Source organism: Chelmon rostratus, chromosome 19 (assembly GCF_017976325.1).
Source record: "Chelmon rostratus isolate fCheRos1 chromosome 19, fCheRos1.pri, whole genome shotgun sequence".
Taxonomy (NCBI): Eukaryota; Metazoa; Chordata; class Actinopteri; order Chaetodontiformes; family Chaetodontidae; genus Chelmon; species Chelmon rostratus.
In genome coordinates, this window is record NC_055676.1 from 17,005,424 (window position 1) to 17,029,488 (window position 24,065).

General features: G+C 42.6%; 2 protein-coding genes across 3 annotated transcripts in view; one reads left to right on the forward strand and one right to left on the reverse strand.

Moving 5' to 3' along the window:
- plpp1a (phospholipid phosphatase 1a) lies at window positions 1-14,471 on the forward strand. Of its 2 annotated transcripts, XM_041960903.1 has the most exons (7): window positions 1-145; window positions 363-579; window positions 3,249-3,403; window positions 7,368-7,648; window positions 10,202-10,259; window positions 12,113-12,289; window positions 13,352-14,471. In XM_041960903.1, the coding sequence occupies exons 2-7, from the start codon at window positions 522-524 to the stop codon at window positions 13,469-13,471; spliced, it is 849 nt and encodes a 282-aa protein (XP_041816837.1). In that variant the 5' UTR covers window positions 1-145; window positions 363-521; the 3' UTR covers window positions 13,472-14,471. The 2 variants fall into 2 exon arrangements, with proteins under 2 accessions (XP_041816837.1, XP_041816839.1); XM_041960905.1 differs by lacking the exon at window positions 3,249-3,403 and adding an exon at window positions 5,675-5,826 and having other exon boundaries at window positions 17-579.
- Window positions 14,362-24,065, reverse strand: part of mtrex (Mtr4 exosome RNA helicase) — a 19,726-nt gene continuing 10,022 nt past the window's right edge. The window contains exons 16-27 of the mRNA XM_041960902.1: window positions 23,361-23,511; window positions 22,735-22,907; window positions 22,582-22,650; window positions 22,386-22,511; window positions 22,167-22,277; window positions 21,874-22,062; window positions 19,641-19,804; window positions 18,609-18,714; window positions 17,129-17,185; window positions 16,872-17,034; window positions 15,410-15,514; window positions 14,362-14,990 (exon numbers count right to left, since the gene is read on the reverse strand). Coding sequence (XP_041816836.1) covers window positions 14,938-14,990; window positions 15,410-15,514; window positions 16,872-17,034; window positions 17,129-17,185; window positions 18,609-18,714; window positions 19,641-19,804; window positions 21,874-22,062; window positions 22,167-22,277; window positions 22,386-22,511; window positions 22,582-22,650; window positions 22,735-22,907; window positions 23,361-23,511 — 1,467 coding nt within the window. The 3' untranslated portion in view covers window positions 14,362-14,937. The remainder of the gene's footprint in view (window positions 14,991-15,409; window positions 15,515-16,871; window positions 17,035-17,128; window positions 17,186-18,608; window positions 18,715-19,640; window positions 19,805-21,873; window positions 22,063-22,166; window positions 22,278-22,385; window positions 22,512-22,581; window positions 22,651-22,734; window positions 22,908-23,360; window positions 23,512-24,065) is intronic.

A 24,065-nucleotide genomic window follows, 5' to 3' on the forward strand; every position in this document is an offset into this window, starting at 1 on the left:
ATTTCTGCTAGCACTTAAATGCAGCACGAGGCCCACAGCTGCGGGTGCCCTTCGTTCTCTCTGTTCGGTCAAACGCCTTCGCCGACGGTTACAGGCACCGACCAGCCGGACAGGTGTCCGTCCAAATGACTGGACCTCCGTGACAGTGAGTGTTTGTTGTCTTTAACAGCTCTGCAAATAGTCATGAGAGACATGTGGGGTTATCGACTCTGCTGCAGATAACCAGCGCCAAACAACAACAACAGCAACACGCGCAAGAAGCGTTGTTTCTTCCCTTGATGTGCGCTCTCCTGTGGCCTGGGCGGCCTGCCTGTTCCTTGAGAGAGCGTCGACGTTTTATTGTGTTTTATATCATTTGTTAGTGGGGCTTTTTGATCTCACATCCGATCGGAAACAACCGCAGCACGAGCGGCAGCAGCAGCAGCAGCGACGTCCCAAGGAGGAGCATCCCCCTGGTGTTTATTACATGAGAGGACGCGCCACAAGCCAGGGACTCGAGACAGAGACGGACGAGAGCAAACATGTTTGAGACGAGAGGAATCCCCTTTGTCCTGCTCGACTTGGCTTGCCTCATTCTAGGTATGTGCTTAAATGTCTGTTACAGGCTGCTGGGGGCTGTTTGTTGCTGCTATTATTGATATAAGCCGATTTGTGACCTGATATAATCCTTCTGCTCAGATGCTCACAGGCATCCACTGTTTAATAATGATGTTATTTTCTTGAGTGCAACAGTTTGTAATGATGCAGCGGCTGCACTACAACCCTGATAATTCCTATCATCAATATTACAGTCATTATATTGCCTTGTTCTATAATGTCTCTTAAACATTCACATTTTAAGGCCGCATATATGCCTGACTTCTTCTCCTGTAAACCACACATATGAATTGAAAACTGTGTCATGAATCTCACTGCTACAGGCTATGTTTTAAATCCACTTACCAGCACTGACACAGCTCACTTAAGTTTCCTGGTTCTGTAACCACACGTGGTCCTCTCAGAAGGTCTAAAATCGTTACATGGGAGGGCACATATTGTTCCGAAACTGTATTCAGATGAAGGTATATGTTAACCGCTAGTGAACATGGTAATTTTACCAGTTGTTGTCTTGCATCTGAAACCACTGTTTGGCATATTAACCTTATTTGAAATTGTAGTGATGCCTAAAAGTTGAAATGTCGCAGCCAGCCTTAAAGTCTTTACATCTGAATATATGAATCATTGCATTAGTTCTCGAGGTTCTGCGTGATTTCAGTTTTGCAGCGTAAGAACAGACATCGTCTCTGGGGCTTTTTAAATCTGGTTATGAATGACTGATAAGTTCCATGACTCATTAAGTTATAGCTTCCCTCGCACAGTCCACAATGTATTAAAATGGCATATTTGCTTGTAGGATTAAAATGACACTTGGTGGTTTTATGGGTTTTCAGACATGTTTTGGTTGTCAAACTCCAGAATCTATGAATGTGCCAATATTGCTTGTTTCATGAGTGGAGGGGGAATTGAAAATATATAATATCTTCCAAGATTTCTTTTATCGTGCATAATTTTGTGAGTGCAGCAGTATGACAGTACAAACTCGGCGTGCTGTTCGGATGACTGATGCAAACCTGATTATTCTGCTAACGACACCAGCTATTAGATTACGACCACACATCTGTGATAGTCTGTGTCCAGGCTGAGGCGCTTTCCGACAGTCACGCACAGCCGCATGTGACCGAACATGAACATACAAGCAAGGTTCGTTGACACGGCTGATTTAATTTAAAACACAATCACTGAGCAGGCTGCTAATGAGTCTTGATAAAAGATTAAATTGAAAAGAGCCAACATATTTATGTTTAAAGTTTTTCTTTCTGTGTGTGTGTTTGCCCCTCAGCAGCACAGTTCCAGGTCATCTAGAGATGAGAGCAAGTTAAAGTGTAACACTGCTGCGTGCTGCAGTTGGGGGGCCTTGCCGTCACCTCGTGTGTGTTTCTTTCCTGACTTCCTGGCATTTCCAGCTGTTGTAGCCAGTCAGCTCAGGATGGGGCAGCTGACGGTGTCAGCGGCAGCGGAAATTGCAGCCAGAGCAAAATTACCAGACAGAGTTAAACAGAAGTTTGTAGGACTTTTGTGGAGGTGTATCTTCATGCTGTGTCGTGCCTTGTTAATGTGCATTACAGCTCAGTAATAGATCTTCATTTGTGTTTGAACAGACGAACAACTGTTCCTGTTCTCCACTATACAATGGGCTAAACGGGCCAAACAGCCAGAGAAATGACAGCAGCACCACATTCAGACTTTGAACTGTCAAGACCGATTAACATAATCCGCATCTTTATGGCGTTTTATCTATAGGGAGTGCTTAGCTGTGTCCACAGCTCCTTTCACACCAATGTGAGTGAGTGCTCCGACAACAAAGCTTCTCAATCCTCCCTGCTGAAAGACTGTCCAAGAATAACATCATTTTTAGGAGTCATGGAGTCACTGCTGTTGCTGTCTTTACTCTGTGATGCATAATGCTGCAGATCTGACTGAGCTCAGTAATGCACATTTTCTGAGGCTGTTTTTCTTACTGTGAACAAATCTCACTAAAGGACCAAAACTAATAATGAATTGATCCTGATAGCGAGTCTCGTCCATGTAGCCTGACGTAGCCATGTGCCATGAACCTCCGTTGCTGTCCAAAAACTATTAAAAACACGTCAGTGAGTCATGCTGTTGCGCTGGATGATGTGCTCCTCTGTTGTTGAGTCAATACCTCATACACGTCATGCTCATAGGACTGTAAATACTCAATACATCGACAAACTGACAGCTTATAGCACCAAATAAAGGCGCTATTTGGAGTAATAGTGTCCAGCAGTTAAGGGGAATTATTTAACCTTTTTTTTTTTAAATGAACTAAATACTTTTGATGTGTTTTTAAAAGAGTTACATCTTCTGTAGGAACAAATGGGCTTGGAGTCTTATGCATTGTTGGTTTTGGTCTTTTCATTGAATTTGATAACAGTAGGAACATAAAGAATAAAGCCAGACTTATCCTTTAACTGGACCTGTGCAAAGGTCGGGGTCTCTCACCTCTGTCACAGAGATTTAAAATACGTAATTTGTCCCATATTTGTGCACTTTTGCAGTTCTACATTCACTTCTATCTGAACGATGACAGTTTTGAAGACCTCAACACTTTGCGTTTGCACTTTCACTTTCTCAGCCATGCTTTTTCTCCCCCTTTGACCTCTTCCTCCTGATCTCTCCGTCCACAGGAGGTCTGCCTCTGGCAGCCTTTAACCTGGGTAAGGTCCGCCCCTATCAGAGGGGCTTTTTCTGTAACGATGACAGCATCAGGTACCCTTTCCACTCCAGCACAATCACCTCCACAGTGCTCTACACTGTGGGCTTCACCCTGCCCATTAGCTGCGTAAGTAGGAGTCACGCGAGACAGGTTTGGCAAGGCATGACTGCTGTCATGGCAGATATGTTCACTTGACAACTGCAGGCGTAACTGATACCTTCAGTGCATTCCAAGGTGTGCCAGGGCCTTGGCTCCTGTACGATGTGTGCTGTTGTCCTCGCACACCTACAAGGAAAGCAGCCATTATTGTTATCAGCTACTCTCGTGCCTCTCCTGTAACGTCAAGTCAAAATGCCTGCCGTGAGAGATGGTCTGTTGGGACTGATAGAGCTGGCAACATCACATTTCCAGAGCCTAGTTTAGGATGAATTCAGAATGGATATCGCCCTGTTTGATCATACAGATACTACTTTGATTTGTTCCGTAGCTGTTACAATAGCACAGCTGCCTGTTCTTGAAACCAGACCAGGCACAGTGCGTTTCATTTACAACCCTGATTCCAAAAAAGGTTGGACACTGTGTAAAACATAAATACAACAGAAAGTGATTATTTGCTAATACTTCTTCACATATACTCACTGAAAACTGCACAAAGACAAGGCATTTAATCTTTTACCTCATCAACTGAAGATTTTTGTAAATATCTGCTTATTCTGAATTTGATGCAGCAACATGTAAGTTGTGACAGCAGCAACAACAGACTGGGAAAATTGTGGAACGCTCCAAAAACACCTGTTTGGATCATTCCACAGGTAAATAGGTTGATTGGTATCATGATTGGGTATGAAAGGAGCATCCTGGAAAGGCTCAGTCATTCACAAGCGAGGATGGAGCGAGGTTCACCACCTTGTGAGCAAATGATTGCATAAAGGATGTTATTACACGAGCTCAGGAGACACTGCTGGTAAACACAGTTTGTTTGCAAATGATTGCATTCTGTTTTTGTGTACGTTTTACACCTTTTTGCAGTCAGGGTTGTAGTTCTGGTACCGTTTCCCATCTCAGCTGCAGTTGTGTATCAAAAAAGCTGAAGGTAAAGGAGGATGTCCACTTAAAGTAAATGTTAAATCCTTTTCCTGCACACACGCACACATGCACATAAAAGAAATGTCCTGGACCAACGTCTCAGCTACTACAGCAGGATAAATGAAGCTTTCTGCGTCAAAAAAAAAAGAAAAAGTGATCATATAGGTCAATGTTTAGTTTCCTCATTATTTTCAATGAACATCCCCAAACACTTGGACCAAACTCAGTCTCACATGAAAGACCTGAATACCATTTCATTCAGTGAATTAGCAGTGCAATATTTCTACTTCCAAAAAATACCATTAGAATATGGATGATATGAAATGAGGCCAAGCTTCTTCTTTTTTGCTTTTGATTAACCTTTTTTTTTTCCATGTTAATCTACTGGGTGAACTCTCCATTGCTGTTGTTAATTAGTGCAACAGACATGCAGGCTGCATGCTGTGTCCTTCTGTTCCTTAAAATAGCTGGAATGCTCTTCTGGAAAGGAGCGATTGTTTTTGGAGATCAGCAGACAAGAAAGTGCTGCTGGTGTGTGTGTGTGTGTCTATGCTTATTGCTTTGAGCTGTCGGTGATTTATCTCTTCCATCTCTGTCTGTAGTCTGTTATGTATCTTGATGAGTAATCGTAACCCCAATCTGTAACACTTTATAGTCTTTAATATTATTGTCGACGAGTTTTTTCACATCTCACTTCATCGTTCACTGTCTGTCGAAGGAAGCTGCGGGAGAATATGTGCGAGTTTAGAGCCGGAGAGGTTAAGTGAGCGGCGCACCAAAAAAGAAGAAATGTCAAGTGTGTCGATGGCAGAGAAAGTGTGTAACCTTAGTGTGTTTCGGTCACATAACACCGCTGTTTCTCCTCACTCGCTGTGGGTTTGCTGGTGAGAATTCAGTGACAGGAAGTGAAGCCAGTCTAGAAACAGGATCCCTGATGAAAAAGAAAAAAAACACACCTGGTGTACCTGCATGACAACGTAATGAGGGCACACTTCTCAGCAGTGCCCAATAACCTGCAAAGAAATGTCATTTTCGTGCTCCTTTATTGACTTTTCTCTATTAACCTCGACTTCTCATCAACATTTAACTGTCTGATTGCCATGCAGCACTTTAACCGTTAATATTTGCACTTCAATGCTCCTGAAAGTTGTCGAGGACGCCGCCGCCGCCTTCAGAGAATGCGATGTTTGGTCTCCTGCTTTGCACAGGCACGCAGCGTTGCATCATGGGTGGGGAGTCCGAGGCCCACTGACGTGATCTTGTAACCTGAATTTTGTTTCTTTGTCTCTTCTCTCATTGCTTCTCTGCTAGTTGGACTCCCATTTGTAATACTCAATGTGCGGCACAGTCCTTTCCGCCGAGGCTTTTTCTGTAATGATGATTCAATCAAGTATCCCTTTAAAGAAGACACCATTTCCCATCAGTTGTTAGGAGGTGTTATGATTCCTGTCACAATACTCACTGTAAGTGCATCTGTTTTGTTTTCTGCTACCGGCTCCCTTTTATATTTTCCTCTTCTTGAATGCTCATCTTCATCCACTTTTGCACTCTTAACTTCTGTTTTCTTTCGTATTAATCCATAGTTGCTGCTAAATACATTATTCTGTAATAATGTATGTGTTTTTAATTGCTTGCATAAGCCATCATTAATTGTAAATTAATTTGCTAACTGCATGTTGTAGAAAACCTTTTCAAAACTCCCAACATTTGAAGATGAAACAGGAAGGTGACCTGAGGCGACACCAGCCCTGACTTAGTTTGGAGAAAGACACTAAGTACGACAGATGTGAAACTCTTCTCAGGCAGATACCGAGCGATGGCATTTAAAGAGCCAACGAGAGACTCGCTCGATTCAACATGTAAACACTGAAAATATCCTTTCATAAAAAGTTTCAGCAGAAGCAGACCTCCCCTTTATACAAAAACTCATCCTTTAATATTTTTATTAAGAAATATCCCACAGTTGACTCGGAGATGAGGAGAAAACAAAGATTTAAGCCGATGACTAATTTGAAAATATCAGAAGAGGTAAGAGGGTGGGAGCTGAAATTGGCTTGAAAGCTACGAATAATACCATGCTAACACAGGTCTTTGTCAGCTAAAACATCTTCAGCTGCAGTAAGTTAGGATAAAACAGACACCTGTACTCTTCAGCAGAAGCTTTGAAAGGTACAGACAGCAGAGCGGCAGCAGCGAGGGCTCGTCACCGGCTTTTATGTGGGAGGAGCGTAACCCCTCTGGGCCTGCGGTCTGTTATCAGACACGTTCATGTGCACAAGAGGAATTCATGAGTCATTCTCCAAACGCATCACACAGATACAAACAAGCTCAAATACACAAAAATGTCTCACTGTGAGAGCTAATAATGATGCTATCTCTTACATCAAACACGTGACATTTATTATTTTAAGTGGACATCATCCTGTGGCCGTGATACGTTCAACAGTATGTACAGATGAGCGTTCATTGTTTGACATTTTGGGAAATAAGCTCATTGGTTTTCTTGCAGAACAGTAGATTGATACCGCTAAGGCATGAGACGGTTAGCTTAGCTTAGCATAAAGACTGGAAGCTCTGGAGCTCACTAATTAACACATTATATCTTAATTCAGTCCCAATAACTGAATTGCTGGTAGGTGATGATATTTGCTGGCCATTTCCCCCAGTTTTCAGCCTTCATGCTAAAATAAGCTAACCGGTTTCTGGTGGCAGTTGCTATTTAGCATACAGACATGAGCGCGGTATCGATCTTCTCATCTAACCCTTGTTAAGAATGTGTGTATATCTCAAAAGTCAAACTGTTTTAAACACAGAACTTTTTGTGACGTTAGTGTAATATGTCGAATTTTAACACCAAACCTATTATTTTAGACGGGATTAGGGAATATTTCTGGCTCTGATGTTGTAGACGTCACTCAGTTGCATCTTTAAGTTTCATTTGGAGTCCTGTATGTCTGCACGAAACCTCTAACTCTGTATCCTTTCCTCCCTCGCCTCCTTCCAGATGGTCTTTGGCGAGTGCCTTTCAGTTTATCTAAAGCGCATCAAATCCAAGTCCTCTTTCGGCAGCTACGTCGCCTGTGTTTACAAAGCCGTCGGCACCTTCCTCTTCGGCGCCGCCATGAGCCAGTCTCTCACCGACATCGCCAAGTATTCTATTGGCCGGCTCAGGCCGCACTTCCTGGATGTGTGCAAGCCTGATTGGAAACTTATCAACTGTTCTTCAGGGGCTTATATCGAAGACTTCACCTGCACTGGAGATCCGACCATGGTCAACGAGGGCAGGTAGGCAGAACTTTAATCTTTTACAGCATCCACAAATCCATCCAACTTCAGGATTTGATGGTTTTGTTTATCAAATATGATTGAAAACTTAATGTTTTTGGGTTATGTTTTTCAGTGTTTTCTGTCATTTTATAGACAAATTGATTAATTGGTAACTAGAGAAAATGATCAGCAGATGAATTGATGATATGATAATCATTAGTTGCAGCCTTAGATGAACGAGTGAATGAATTGGTTTGTGATTTCACATGTCTGCTGTTGAAGTTAGCTCCTTATTTAAACTTGTGCCACTCTAGGCTCCGGCTCTGTTGCTCAACAGATTAACAGAAAAAGCTCCAAACTTCTGTGCTGTCCATTGTTTTGTAACTAGCGCGTGCTCAACTTACAAAGAGCAAAGGTTAAATGTGTCACTAAACAACTCACAAATGATTATGTAATTCATGGCGGTGATACAGCTATTATGGCATGCCCCTCTGAAGTCGTGCAACATTTAGTTTATGGTAAATGTCTGCACATAGATGACATAAAGCTGCTGTTTTTTTTAACAAGATGCAGGTGGATAGACAGCAGAGTCGAGTTAATATCAGGAATGTAGTGCTTGTTTTGATTTTGACTTATCAGCTCAAGGCAGAAGGAAGTCTAGTGGGAGGAGAGGATATCCTCTTCTCATTCTGATGGAGGCACGACCAGCGAGACCTGCAGTAATTATAGATGCAGAGGCCTAAACTGTGAGATCAGCTGTGCCGATTGTATCAGAGTGTGAAGAAGAGTTTATTTTGGGCTATGAGGAACTTTTTACTCCTCTAACCAGCTCTGTGTTGTACTTCCAGGTAAAGTTGGTTATCCTGCTTATAGATTAGTGAATGTCCTTTCCCTGAGGTGCAGCCTTTCAGTCTAAGAGCTGAGTGGAAATGCGCCCACCAGCCCTCTGGGTTATCTACGGCACATTTACCAGGGTGTGGTGCATGATCGTTGATGTTTCCTGTAGCCCCTTACTTCTCTATTTTTATTATTTTTTTAATGTAGCATAACGAGACAGACACTTATCAGCAAGTCAAAAGAAGGATCCGATGATTTGACGACGATATCCAGAGCTTTCAAGGACACATTATATTTCCAACCCCTGTGTGTGTGTGTGCATGTGTGTGTGTGTGGGATGCCCTGCTGGTCACTAATAGAGATAGTAAGAGCAGCAGGAGAGTAGATCAGGATCATCTTACTGTAATGTGATTCCTCCTTGGCTCTCCCATCCTTGGAGAGAGGAGGCCTGCTGGCAGATCTGAACATGCGTTTGTTTGAATTTAAGAGGCAAAGCTGCCCGAGAGGTACTCAAAGGCTGAGTGTGTAATGAAAAATATTACTTCCCTTGTATGATGGGAATTAATTAGACATTAGTAAATATTTTATCCCAAATGGAAGCTATTAATGTAGGTGAGTGGTGGCCTCACAGGGTTTGACCAACCTGCAGTTTTAATGCGATGCCACAGGGGATGTATGGAGGTCAGCATTATTATTGCATTTGCCGGTTTTTGTTACTGTTTGATCAGCCTTCATTATCCTCTAACAAACACTGTTGGTAATGAAATGATTTGTAGATTAAATTGGTTAGCTTGAATGATCATAAAAACACACAAATGCCAAGCATACACTGATATCAGCTTCTCAAGTTTGGCGATTTTCTGCTTTGCTTTATTTTCATATTGTAAGATAAATATCTTATGTTTGGTTGGAGAAAACAAGCTCAAAACGTTGCTTTGTGATGGCCATTGTTCACCATCAACTAACTGATTAATTGACAAAATGATCAACAGAGTGATCTGATGTTGCAGCCCTGAACACTACGTTTTCATTTTACAGGACTAAAATTTACTTTCTTGCTTTGTCAGTTTCTATGAGTTTTTATTTTGTAATGTAAGCTAAATGCTAACATCAGTGTGCTAACATGTGCACGACAACGTACCATGCTAATGTTACGCAGGCATAATGTTTGCCAAGTTCAGTCTTCGTTTAGTGTGTTAGCATGCTAACATTCGCTAATTAGCACTACTACTACTACTAGCTGAGGTTGGCGGTCATTAACCAAAGTATTGATCAAATTTAGTCGTTGGTAAATACTGCTGTCCAGACTACACATCTCATCCAACTCCACCTCGTGAAGCCCCCCACCCTTGATCCAGTGCATACCAAATAAGCAGGTGCACAGTAATACTAAACAGCGTTGGTCTATTCATGGCTGTTGCTGTCGATGTGGTCCAGACAACGGCACTGGTATTATAAACAGGAAGTAACTAAGGCAGGGGGGCAGGACTTGAGATCCACCACATCCCTCAACATCTCTCTCAAGAGTCACTTCTTCAAAATGTAACAAACAGACTTACCTGTGGGTGAACATGGACTCGGGCAGAAACCTGGAATAAGGGTTTGTCAGGGCGTGATGGTGTGTTCAGAATGAACAAAGTGTTCATGCAACAAAGACGTCTTCTAAACTGCTTGCTGCAGATGAATTATGCACAGAACCGAGTGATGAGCCTTGCTTTTCTCTTTCTGTTGCAGGCTGTCCTTCTACTCGGGCCACTCCTCTTTTTCCATGTACTGCATGCTGTTCCTGGCTGTAAGTACCTGACCCACTTATTTATTGATCTGCACATCACATTCATCTCTATTAACAGGGGCACTGCGGCAGGTTGCACAACAGGAAACTCTGAACATTTACGTTTTTGAGCACTGATCTGTGAATTCATTTCGAAACAGCTGTTGTTATTTGTTATGTTATTTGGCATATCAATGAGCAGATGTGATGTATTGATCACCCCAGCTTTTGGCAATATATGCCGATTTGCCTTTGCTGAGAGGCAGATGAGAAGATCGATACCACTCTCATGTCTCTGTTCATTAAGCATAAAGCTACAGGCAGCAGCCAGGTAGCTTAGCTCAGCATAAAGATTGGAAACAGGGGTAAAGGGCTAGCCTGGCTCTGTCCTGAGTAAATCAGCATCAAAACTGATTTGTTAAAAATGTCATTTTGGGGTCTTACAGGAAGTTATGTCCTGGACTATTTCACGCCCTGTGAAAGCACAACTTGTCGTTTTTACGTCTGTCCAGTACCAGCCAAGCTGTTTACCCCTGTGGCTGTGCTAAAATAAGCTAAGCTAACAGTCTCTTTGCCGTAGTCTTTCATTTAATACTCAGATATGAGAGTGGCAACGATTTTCTCATCAACTCTCCTCCAAAAAGCAAATAAGCAAATATCCCAAAATGAACTATTGCTTTAAATGTAGGACCACAGCCAGTTAAATGTTAGCTTAGCATAAAGACTGGAAACAGGGGAAACAACTAGACTGGCTTTGTCCAAAGGTAACTCAAGTAAAGATATATAAGATAAGATAAATATATATCATAATATCTTGGATTACGTTTAAGTTCATACAACAACTGAAGTGTAAAAATGACACATTATGGATGTTGTTGTTAGGTGAGCTAAGATAACAGTCTGCTGGCTGTAGCCTTTTGTTTAACAGACAGACATCGATCTTCTACTTTTCCTTTTTAACTGCAGTGCTCCAACATCACTTTCACACACCTTTGATGGCCTGGTGACCGTTACCGTCGCTGTTGTGCTCAGAGGATCGCAGCATCCATCTGCTCAGAGCTGATGTTACCGTCCAGCCCCGATGAGCATTATCGGCTGCTGATGCATTCAATGCCAGCAGATATAAATAGACACAGGGACAAAGTCCTGGCACCAGCATAAAGCTCTCTCTTCCTCTGCACTCGAGTTCAAGGGACAGCAGCTGGCATTTAAACCTGTACCTACAAACCCATTTCCCCCAGAGCCATTTAACAGAGAGGGCGTGCGTCAGAAGCGAAGTGTGACAGGAAGCGAATCGTGGATCTGGACAGAGCGGCTAAGCGTGTTTGTCCTTGATTGAATCAAAACGAACAGAAACGCCCTGTTGTTAATTCAAACAAATGTTCCACCGTGTAACATGACGTTCAGCAGATTCTCTCTTGATAACTCATCCTGCTCCAAAGGCGGTGTGATATTTAATCCTCAGGTTAGATTGTTTCCTGTTCCAGAGAATAAACAGTTGCTTCTGTCAGTGAAATCGATTATTTCAAGGTCAGTTTGACAAAGTGAATGAATTTCTCACCTTTAAAAAGACAAAGGAGGAAGTAAAAATAGAATCTGATAACTAAAAGAAACAGGATGTTTAATTCAGGAACATTTTCATAAAAGCTTCCTGCATGATAGATTTGTCTCTGGTATGGTGATGGAAGTGGAAATGGAAACGCACTGAGTCATCTGCAAATCACTGCAGCTCTTTTCTCTGCAGCTCCTGCAGGAATGCTGCCTGCCACGGTCGTCCACACTCATTACAGCGATCGCCAGCGGCACGCTTTTATTTATGCGACTCCGAACATAGCTGCTCTGTGTTTTAAAAGCGTGGCGTGTGTGTTTCTCAGCTCTACCTGCAGGCTCGGCTCCAGGTCGAATGGGCGAGGCTGCTGAGACCCACAATCCAGTTTTTCCTGATCGCTGCCACGGTGTTCACAGGATTTTCAAGGGTGTCAGATTATAAACATCACTGGAGCGATGTGCTGACTGGACTCCTGCAGGGCGCCCTCATGGCTGTCCTGGTGGTAAGTGCTGTGTCTTCACTTTGTGTTACATTTAAAAGATCAATTCGACGTTTTTGGAAACGCTAATGCACTTTTTAAAATTATTATTGTTTGGGACATTTTCTGCCTTCTATTAGACAGCCATAGTGGAGAGATGACAGGAAGTGACGGAGTGAGATGCAGCACTCCTTGGAGTCCTTAGATGAAACCAGGGAAGGCAGTTTGACTTAGATGAGAAGCTTGACATGACTTGTACATCTATTATTTAAATATAAAACTGCAGCCAGGAGAGGTTTAGCTTAGCATAGCATGAGCAGTGGGAAACAGCTAGCCTGGGTCTATCCACGCAAAAGAGTCTCTAGCCGTGCTAGCTGCTCAGTGAGGCTGTAGTCTAGCTTTAGTGTTTAAAGACAAAAATACGACAATCTCTCGTGTGAAATAACCAAAACGGTTCGAACGTTGGCAGAAAAATCGTGTGCCCATGTAGGACCTCAACGCTCATAAAAAGACGATCACACATTCACAGGTTGTTTTTTTTTTTTTTAAATGTAGCTTTTTCTGAAGATAATCAGAAACTCTGTTTGCAGTGCTGACGGTACACAGGAAAACGTTTTTTTAGCTTGCAATGGCAAAAGCGTGCGCCGTTGTCTCCTCTCTTAACCTGACAATATTTTATGCAATGGCAGGCGAGGCCAAAATAGTGCTGCTGCTGACCTTGCTGACCGAGCTTTTACATGTTTCCATTGAAATGTACAGTTACACTTCCTCTTTATTAAGGAACAGAGGCGTCGGAATGGGTGTTGCAGGGCATTGCTACATTATCCAACACTTAGATGACGCAGACCCCCAGTGTAACAGTTTTTGTGATGAGGCCAGGTCATGAATAACTCCTAGATGTAGCTTCATATTCAACAGAATTTTCATGTAACTTGAGGCAAGAAAGTGGAAAGTGTTTTTCCCTAAAATGCCAAACTATTCCTGTAAAGGTACTGATCCATCGCCTGGATCTGGAGCACAGACCCAAATAATTCAGCCTCATTCCCGTCTTTGCCCGTTTTAAAATTCTCCCGCTGTATCTTGCAGGTCTTCTTCGTGTCTGACTTTTTCAAGCCACACGTAGATCCCCGTAAAGAGGTGGACATCCCACACACAACCCTGCAGGAGACCCCGACGAATGGAAACCACTTTGAGAGCCCCAACTAAGCTGATCGAGAGGTGGAGGACGATGACCTCCGCTGTCCTAACGCGCAGCCAGGACTCCCAGCTCTCCAGCATTTCATCTCACGCAAATTCTCGTCCGACAACCTGCATGGATTTACAGTGTACTTACTTCAAGGAAGCTCCTGGATGACTGTGCATCCCAGAAGAAGCTTTTGTAAGCTTCAGATTTTAAGTGTTTTAGGCAATTTGCTGTCTTTGTCCAATGATTCTATGTCTGGAAGGAAGGTGTTGAGACTACGTGTCCAAGCCATGTAGATTTGCTCAAGAGACTGAGGCAGATGTAGGTTAGAGATTCTCTAAGGGCAGGAACCAACAATTTATTCACGCATCTATCTACTGAGCTGGTGGGAAGACTTACCTGCACGAGTCCACTAAAGGGTCTAACCACTGCTGGGGGAGAGAGAAACGAGGGTTGGAAACCTGTGAATGTAACCTTGCTTTGTGCTTTTCCTGACCTGGAGTCAGTCTGCTCAAGGATCTGATTCAGGATCAGTTTTTAGGTCGACTCCCGCTCCCAGAGAGATGGCCGAGTCTCATCATTTTGCTGCCTTAAGTCCAGTGTTAATAAAAGGGCTACTTATTAGAGGAATGTTTGCTTCTCAAGGCTAGAACGTGTTAGAGACTAAAGCTGATCCTAGACCAGAGGGTTAATCCCCCTCACACCTGCAGCGGCTGACTCCAGGTCACTGCCACTGCCGACTTATTCTCCCACCGTCTAACCTGGTCGAGGAGGAGGCTTGACTGGAATCCCGTTTGGTTAGAGAGTGGAAGAGTAGACGGTCAGTTTAAGTCCCGTGTTGCCTTTGCTGGACTGCTACTGCTGCTATCACAGCTCCTGTGTATCCAAGAACTAACAGACAACAGTGTACTTTTGTATAATCTGTATGTAAAAACAAATCAACATACAGACTTTTATTGAAAAAAAAAAAAGTTACAATATGTACAAATGTCTAAAATAAGAAAAAAAAACAGGAACAATAAAGCCATTTTACTTATTAACATGAACACGAATGAAACATGTTTATGTATTATGTCATGAGCCGTCACACACAATTAAAGCATGACTCGTGTTGTTTACTTTCTCATTAAAGTCATTTTTTATGTGCACCACTTTGCTCACTGTAAGGACCAGTAATAAAAGCCTGAATGTTCACTGTATTGTGGCCACACAGATGCATTCACCTGAAAGAAAACTGCTTACACGCTCTGAAATTTCTCTGCTTACAACCCGGCTCAACTCGACAAATTCAGGTAAGCTGTCAGAAATATGTGAAGGACACGAATGATTTTCCCAACTTAACTTTGACATCTCACATTAACATTTTGGGAGGAAAAAAATGCGTAACATTTGACCCAACTGTGGCGCTAAAGCAAAGGGAACGGAGGGCTAATCATAACGAAAGGGTGAAAAACATCATTCATTCATGTGCTGGAAAGCTGGAAGGTCTCTATAGGTAGAGACTGGCAGCAAACACGATGTCTCTCTTGATCTTCGTTATGCCTGCAGAGGCAGAATTAAGAGTGAATTCATCTATTCATGTATAACTTTAACAAATCAGTTTAATTCCAGAAAGACGTTTGTTTCAGTAGTGTGTCGGCTACTGAGTAAAAAGCGCCTATTTTGCTGTTCCAGGTATAAACACGGTACTTTTTAAAAAGCGGGCCTTAAATTATTCACCCACTTGGTTTGAATAATGCCTAAAATGTAGGTTTGCAAATAATTTTTAATTACCGATTAATCTGCCAATTCTTTTTCTTGAGAGACGATTTAGAAAAGTCAGAAAAAGACAAACATCCATCACAACATCCCAAGTATCCAGGAGTATAAAATGATGCTAATATTCACATGCGAGGCTTTAACCATTGCAAATGAACTTCCTGTGGAATGATTGATGTTTTGATTGCTCTGATGTTTCTTACCTTCAGCGAACTTGTTCTCCAGCTCAGTGTTGCCTATGGCCTTGGCTGCAGAGCACATTTGTCTGAGCACCTCCTCCAGACGGCGCATGCAGCGGATGATGCTCCCTGCAGGAGACAAGGACACAAACAAACACACACTGCTTTTTATTTTACTGTCACAACCCAGCATTAACTTATAATGAATGTTCGATTACAAAACGCTCCGAACGGGTCCAGAATTTCTGCACAATTTCCTGATCATTTCCAAGAGGTTTCTCATAAAAAAAAACAGATTTGGTTCTAATCACGAGGAACATAGAGACTGTTTATGTGCTTTTGGTTAATTAGTTCCAATTAGCTGATTGTAGCGAGTGAGTGCACACCAGCTCACAAGCATGCTATTACTGAACATATGGACATTTTATTTTTCCAATAACAAATCAAAGAGGAATCAATTAATATGTTCTTCAGTTTAAATGAAGCATTTCTTTCAAGGAAATTCCAAATTTCTTGATAATTAGTGACAAAATAAAACTCTTTTCTGAAAAACTCTCCAGAAAATGATGAGGAAATTACAGACCTGTAAAACAAAGTGTCAGTGAAGTAACATAAAATTTCAGTGATTTCTCAATTCTCCGCCTCATGCCTTCGCCAGCGTACATGAGCACATCCCATACTCCCTCGAGTTTCTCAACTCTGCACCACGTTCACAGCTGAGGTCACAGAGGCAGAAACTGTGATGGACTTCAAATCAAACCACACATGATAAATGAGTTAGTGAGCCTCTAACAGCCTTTGGAATGTTAGTTCCAACTTGAGGGCCGGGCCCCTCTGAAGGGTCACCAGGCACATCTAAGGGGTCCTGAGATGATTAAAGAGGTGATGAGTGGCACTGGCACATATTGTGCAATACTACATATTTTTTACTGTTTTATATATTTTTCTTCTACTGTGCAATAGTAACACTATTTATTATTCGTTTATCTGAAGGCAACATATATTTTTTATACTCTTGTGGCAGCAGTATTCCCATACACTTATATAATGAACATATACAATGCTTTTTTCTATTTTTTTTCTCTATACCTTTTTTATTGACTCCTACGTCTCTTATGTTTGCTGTATGTAACAATTTAATTTGGTGTGGGATTAATCAAGTGTTATCTTATCGTTTTCTCTAATCTACTTCGGGAAATACTGTATTGTACAATATTTAGTGAATTATTGGACACTTTTGCCTTTTGGGGCCATTAACAATTAAACCGTCAAATGAAATTTTTAGCGGAAATCAGTCTTTGTTTCGACTGCGAGTAACTGGAAAGCGATAAGGGGCCTCTGCTACAGACTGCTTCCACTTGTTAACCACTTGTTTAAACTTTAGCACAGCAATGTATTTTATTACATTTTAATTTGAAAAGCAATGTAACTATAACGAGCAACTGCAAAGAAACAAGTAATGATGACATTGACATGAACGGCGTACCTTCAAAGACATCAGTCATCTTGCAGATTTGAGCAAACGTTGCCCCGTTAGCCCAGGCGTACACCACATCCATCAGGTGGGGTTTGAACTGGTTTAGATAGGTCTCCTCGTCCACCTCCAGCTTGGCGTCTGCGGAAACCTTGGCGATTCGCTTCGCACATTCCTGAGCACGACAGAAACGACAGCATTCGCGTTTCCACCCAATTCACGCTTTCACCAATAAGAAGCAAAGTCAGGGTTGTTTGACGTCGTCTCACCTGCATTTGCCTCAAAGGCGCTGCAAGCTGTTCAGTCAGTTTGGGCATCTCACTGGCCTGGAGGGCAAAAATCACGTCATTAATGCTGTGATAGCACTGACTCGTAATCTGTATTACAAACGCCCTTATACCAAACTGACTGACTCTGACGCAGAATCGAAGATCTCGGCCTTCTCTTTGTTTCAATCAATTCAAGAGTCTTTATTGTCATTGAGCATGTCAATGAAATGAGTAAAGAGGCTGCTGACATTTAAACATTTGATCCTGCTCGTCTTTCCAGACGAAACTATTCATTTTATAACTTCAAATTAAGCTTCTGAACGTTCCCTCCAGCAGCTTTAGCTATCAGCTGGTCTACATTAGCACCTGCCTGACTGTTAGCGTCTGTTTCAACTTCCCAGTATTAATAATAGAGGCTTTCACAGGGAACGAGCCTCGGCTTTCCTTTCAAAACCTCACAGCCCTCTCTTAGAGGAGCAGTTCTCGTTCCTTCCAAGAGTTCAATGGGAAGATCGTTACCGCTGTCACATTTAGCTCAGTGTGAGGCTACAGCCAGCAGCCAGTTAGCTTAGCTGAGCAACAAGACCGAAAACAGAGGGAAACAGCTTGTCCAAAGTGGCTGTATGTGCAGGACTATTTCTTGGCCGGGTTTGCTCTTTTGCTAAGCTAAGCTAACTGGCTGCGGCTGAACGAACAGATGTGCGAGTGTTATCGATCTTCTCATCTAACTCTCTGACGAAAGTGAAGCATATTTCTTTTACCAAATTAGACTTTTTTCCATACCTTACTTTGCAGATAATAATTTTTTTCTGTGTTTTTTTTATGCAAAACTCATTTTAACAAAAGAGGTCGACCGAGTCACGTGTGCCAAGTCTGCGTGTGCTATCAGCATCACCTTTTGGCACTGAACTGCTTTTGAGAGGCCTGCCTGTCACAGGATTGGGGGGATCATCCACAAGTCCACAATGGGGATGAGAGGATTTCTCCTTCAATCATCGACTGAACCTGAATCCCTTTAAACTCTTACTGGATGACTTTAATGTCAGAGTGTGTGAAAGGTTTGGAAATCACACAGGTTGGATCGTTTGTTGTCATCTCGAGCTAAACTAGCAGCAGGTGCTGTTTAATGACAGGCGGCAGCTGTATACACACACACAGACACACACAGACACACACAGACACACACAGACACACACAGACACACACAGGTTTTGTGAGGACTGAGCTGATGCAGAGCCAAAGCAAAGGTTTGTTAAACCATCCGAGGCTGGATTGCCTCATTGTGAGAACAGGCTTCATTAGGTAAAACAAACACACACCACCCTCAGGTTTCTGTTTTGGTTGCAGCGCAGGGGAAGGGGCCAAGAATCCAACTGGAGCCCGAAATGTGTGGGAATCAACTGTTTATCTCGGAGACTTAAACGTCTGTGTGTGTGGAGCGTTAGAGGAATTAGACGTGTTTGTGTGCGTTTGTTCGTACGTTCTCCTGGAAGACGAAGCAGGACAGCAGGGCCGTGGCTTGTTCAACAGACAGATCGTTGAAGAGGCCGTTGAAAATCATCTCCGTCAGCAGGAGCTCGTCGCCGCTGTAAAGATTCACACAGAGTGAATGATTAGATGATTTTATGACTTTATGAGACAGCATCTGATCTCCTCCTCGTGTGGCGTGGGCGTTGGAATAAGTAAGGACAGGTGAGAGCAGATGTTCCCTCGTGTTTCAGCCCCTGCAGGACTCACGCTTCCCTAAACAACAACACATTCACCAAACAAGATCTGTGTTTATCTCATCAGCAAAAAGACAGATGGTGGAAGCAGACAAGCGACTATTACTGTGGCAGCACCTGGCTTAAAAAGCTGAGTATAACACTACTGTATGCAAGAGTTCACGTTTTAAGGGTTTTTGCCAGAAAAAAATCACTCCAGCAGCTCCTGTGGAGCTGGTTGAAAATCTGGTCTTAAAAGCCGTTAAAATAAAGGTTATAGTGTGTAAACTTTTAGTCCAGTTTTAACTGAAGGCTGGACGTCTTTTCTGCTCTGTTCCGTTATCAGCTGCTCCAACAACAAACTGAGACTTTGGAAGAAAACAAAAAAAACAACAAACCTCTGCGACATTAAATCAAATTAACTTTCTTAAATCTTCATTATTATTAAATCCTCATGTTTCATGAATAAGCCTCTCCACACAGCAGTTTCACATGCAGTACATTAAAGTTAGTTTTCCTTAAGCCGGTGCCATAAACAATTTCAGACTAGAGCTTTGAAGCCGAACAAGCTCCACATTCACGCAGACTATCTTCATCTGTTAGAGGGGGCGACTGCCGGCCGTGATTAAGTCAAACAGCTATGCCTCCGCTGTCAGCGTCCGTGTGTCACGGCGGTAAATCAGCTGCAGCGTCTGTCTACAGGCTACAGGGACGGCTAAGCCGACTGACTTTACAAAGTTTACTCATCGCTCAATGCTAAGCAGCAGATCTCAGTTTGTCCGTTTGGTGTGCGCTCGGTCCTTCCTTACCTGCTAATTTCACAGGCGACCCGCCCTTTCATCTCGATGACATCAGACGGACTGGCGAATCCGAGGCGCCGCAGAACTCTCTTCCTGCACTTCAGCTTGTCCATCTGCAGGACGGTGCGAGCTTTCTTCAGCTCTCGCTTGGCCGTTCGAACGTTTGCTGCGATCTGAAACACACACACAAACATATGTGGTGTTACACTATGCAACCTTTACCTGATGTAAACTTGGAGAAGCTCTTCCATGGTTTCTGGAAAAGATTAAAATTATTAATAACTGCCAGCTGTTTTGTGTATGAGATAATTTCCAGCACTACATTAACTGTCACAGTGATGGAGAGGAGTGTTTGAGTTATCTGCCAACATCTGCCTGCTTATCTGTCCTCCACAATGTCCATTCTCCACTTTAACCTTTAGTCTTCTTCATTACAACAAACTTCAGAGCCAAAGAAGCAAACACATGCACAAAAAGCATGATTTATTACACAAAAAAAGCAGATTTATATTTCAGAGAAATATCCTAATTTCTCAGAACTGGCGGCTGCATGAGAGTCAGTGAAGAAATCACTTGCAATTTAATCTCTCTGATGCTGAAAAAGCATCACCACAAACACGAGCTTTGAAACGAACAACTGCTTGTTGTGGTAACAGCATCGTAAAGGTCAAAGCAGGGGTCAGCTGCAGAAATGAGACTGAGGATTAGCTGCAGAGGGCCGTCCAGGGATCGAAGAGATGCAAACAGAGGAGCAGGTTAAACCCTCACTCAGCCAATCAAACAAAGTAATCCAGTTTACACGGTACTGCATAACTCACGTCATTTCATAATGCACGGCCAGGCCACAGCAGGATGCAAATGTTTATGCAAATTGTCAAACACGGTCTGGTTTGCTTCCCCTCAACTGGTAAAGCCAGTGTGGGTGTTTCGCATCTATTGTGCTTTTCCTTTTTAACTCCCTCAAGTCAAGTTGAACTGAATTGAACAGTGTGACTGGGTCCTTGAACTTTCTTTATGTGTTGCACTAAATTATGAACAGTATGATTTTGTAATTGCATGTGGATCAGGTGTATGCTTTTATTTTGAAAGGTACATGTTACACTTCCACCATTATACTGTGTATTTTTCCTATGCTTCCTACAGTCGTGTTGCCAGTATATTATTATGGGACTAAGTACTGTGTGTTCTCATGCCGTTGTCTATCGTTCACTTTAGCAGGAAGTGTAGCAACTGCATTATTTTAACTGTATGTGTAGCTATACTTCTCATCTTTGCCCTGGACTTTTTCTGACTTCCTCTCGCGTCTCAATGAGGTTGACATTTGAGTTAACTATAATTTTTTTCTAATGCTTTGATTTATGACCAAATATCTGCAAAAGTAACGACATTCCCATCAGCCTCATTTGCAAGTATTAGCATGTTCGCGCTGTGGGCATTATCACTGTGAACACGTTGCTATGCTAGCATTAGCTTCATGGCTTAGCACAGTAAGCTTCTAGCATGGCTGTAGACTCTTAGTTTTGTTTATAAGTGACGTTAAGTTACTTCAAACAAGTGAATACATGAACAAACTGAACGTATTGATATTTTTACATTTTAGCGCTAATATTTGACATCATTTTTTGGGAGAAATCTGTCATAGAAAAGACATTTGTTTAAATGCGAGCATGGCAGTGCTAGATTGCACTGTTGAGACCATATTGGCTAACGATTAGCATTTAATGACTTTATTATGTTTTGTTCTGGACAGTTCCCTGGGAAAGCACCGAGAGAATTAAGGGAAAAGAGATCATGTGAGTGATTTCACATTATAATTGAAAGGTAGTTATGCTGCTGCCTGACAATAAAATGCTGAAAAGAAAAGGAAGTGCGGCCACTTTCTGCTTAACAACACAGCACAGACTTAGACTCACTGCACGGATACCTGGTGGAAAGGGATTTCTTCCCATGCTCGCTGTGATGTGATGGCTTTATCTGTTATCTGACCTATAACTGGCCCTGCAGGAATAACAGCCTTGCTTTTTTCCTGTGTTTGTCTATACTATATGAGCACATATGGCCAAACCCAACCTGTCTGGCAAGAAAATACAATGGAAGGTCACTGATTTTAATCCAACAAAAGGGTAGCCAATAAAGAGAACAAGAAAGGAAAAAAGTAATTCAGGTTTCAATAACCATGTTTGACATTTATCAGGGCTTTCTATGGCTGACCTTTAACCCTCCACACAAACTGAAAACTCACCAGAGCTTTCTTCTCACAGAGGGAATAGACAGATTCCAAGTTGGGGTCACTGTGCAGAGAGTGGGAGTACATGCGGTGCTCAAAGGCCTCCACTTTCTGAATAACTTTCTTCAGCGCAGGGTCTTTGATGCCCATGTCATCTATGGGGTCGAGCACAGGAACGCCATCTGGGAAACGCTTCTGCACCTCCTGCAGACAAAATGTTTGGAGGGAAAGAAAAGGAAAGAGCAAGCATTTAGTGTTAGCGTTGGCGTTCTCCCAGCTCTTTGCTTCAAGATGGCTGCATTTTATACCTGAATGGACTTGAGCATGAGCTGCCTGTTGTCAAAGGGCCTCAGGTCTTTGGGGATGTAAAGGCGAACTGAGCTGATGGAAGTCAGGAGATGGAGCATCACTGGGACCACCTGGGTAAAAACAAAAAAAAGATTAGAGTTGCAGTCACCCTGACTACAGAGACATGTAGTCATATCTGTGTACGTAGTAAGCTTTGAGGGTGTTTTCGTTGCACCCACCTGCATCTCTCCAGTCTCCCCTGGAACAGCAGGTTTAGCGGCCTCAGTCGCAGCATTTTTTACACTGTCCTTACTGCAGTGGACCAAAACCTCTACCACATACAGCGGCTCTGAGTCTGTGATGGTCTAAAGGGGGAAATGCACGTTAGTCACAGCCATGGGTAAGTGGACTCAGACACATGCGACACTGTCTTACCTTCACGTTAGTCTTCTTGCAAAAGTTTACAACAACTCCCCAGCCGAAGTCAGCGTCTTCACTTTTCACCTGAGAGATTACAAAGGGAGCCATTAAATGACATGTGAAAATCCATAATTATTGTCATCAACCTGCAAGTGTCTGAAACTCTACCTTGACAAGTCGCCCAGGCTGCAAGAAGGGCAAGCAGTATTTGGGTTTGTGGGTGAACTCTTGTATCTCTTTACCCAGCTTGGCCAGCTGCTGTCTGATTTTAAAGTAAGTGACCACGGCCTCTTCATTGGGAATCTCAATGGCGTGGTACTGCTCCTCATACTTCTTTATTTCTGCACCAAAAAAACAGTAATACGATTGAAGTTCAAACTAGGGCTAGGCCACACAAGGACATGCAAAGTAACTCACTTACATTTAAGGACATCTACATCTCTTAAAGGCTTTTCTACACACCAACCTCTTCACATGAAAAATAATTCATAGCACTTTATAATGAAAGACATCTGTGGAATCATTGTCAACTTGGAGTCATAACAGTCAGAACTGTGCTTTTTTTTAGTGTTAAGCACATCTCATCAAACAGAGTAGTTTGTCATTTTTGAATTATGCTAAATACAGCCTCTGGGAAGCTTCGTGCTACAGCACAAATCAGAGAGATGTGAAATACATGCTAATCAAGAACGCAGATATCATTACATTAGTAGACTCTAGCATCGGGTTTCTCTGGAGGGTATTTGCTCATCCAGCCTGGACTGTGCTGTAGTAAAGTATGGACGTATGCTTACTTTCCACAACGCCAGGCAAAGCCCTGTAGTGCTGGAACTGGTAGAAAGACTTTTCCAGCATGTACTCTGGGTTGATCTCCTCCACTCGCAGCAGGTTGAGCACCATGTTGTAGGTCAGGTGGAAGGCACTGTTCAAAGGGTCTGCTGAGCCCTGCACAGCACAGAAAAAACCAGACAGAACAAAAATAAACATTAAGAAAATGCTCTTATTGTAATTATATACAGCTGTGGTTAATTGTGCATTTTGATTATGTTGGAAGGTCTAAATAAAAGCAGACTGAAGTCACTTTCCCCAAATTAAATATGGAGGTGGATTTTGCAATCACAAAATCTGAAACTCCACAACCACAGAGACAGCTCTCTCCAAGACACCCCAGGAGTCAGGCAACAGTTTTACATTAACACAACCTTGTTCAAAAGCTATGCAGCATCATATGTATAGCAGCTATTAATGTGTCAAATCAAAGACAAAAGACCAAGAGCCTCTGTGACTGTATGTTGTCAAGCTTTTGATGGAGCACCAAATGGCCTGATGATCCATAGAGAGAACAAGTTAAGAGTCACTTCTGACAAGTTCCATTCAATCGTTCAAGCTAACTGTCAGCGAGACAGCGGAAATATGCTTTACTGATGGGATAGAGGGGCTATTCTTGTAGCGGAAGAGCGTGTAGACAGCAGCGAAGTGGTCCGCAAAGATGTGATCAA

What these genes read in the sequence shown, in the direction of transcription:
- plpp1a (XM_041960903.1), top strand. Translation starts at nt 522, where the DNA reads ATGTTTGAGACGAGAGGAATCCCCTTTGTCCTGCTCGACTTGGCTTGC. An exon ending in TCACCCTGCCCATTAGCTGC is followed by an intron (nt 3,404 to 7,367) that starts GTAAGTAGGAGT and finishes GCCTCCTTCCAG; the next exon opens with ATGGTCTTTGGCGAGTGCCT. An exon ending in CCCTCATGGCTGTCCTGGTG is followed by an intron (nt 12,290 to 13,351) that starts GTAAGTGCTGTG and finishes TGTATCTTGCAG; the next exon opens with GTCTTCTTCGTGTCTGACTT.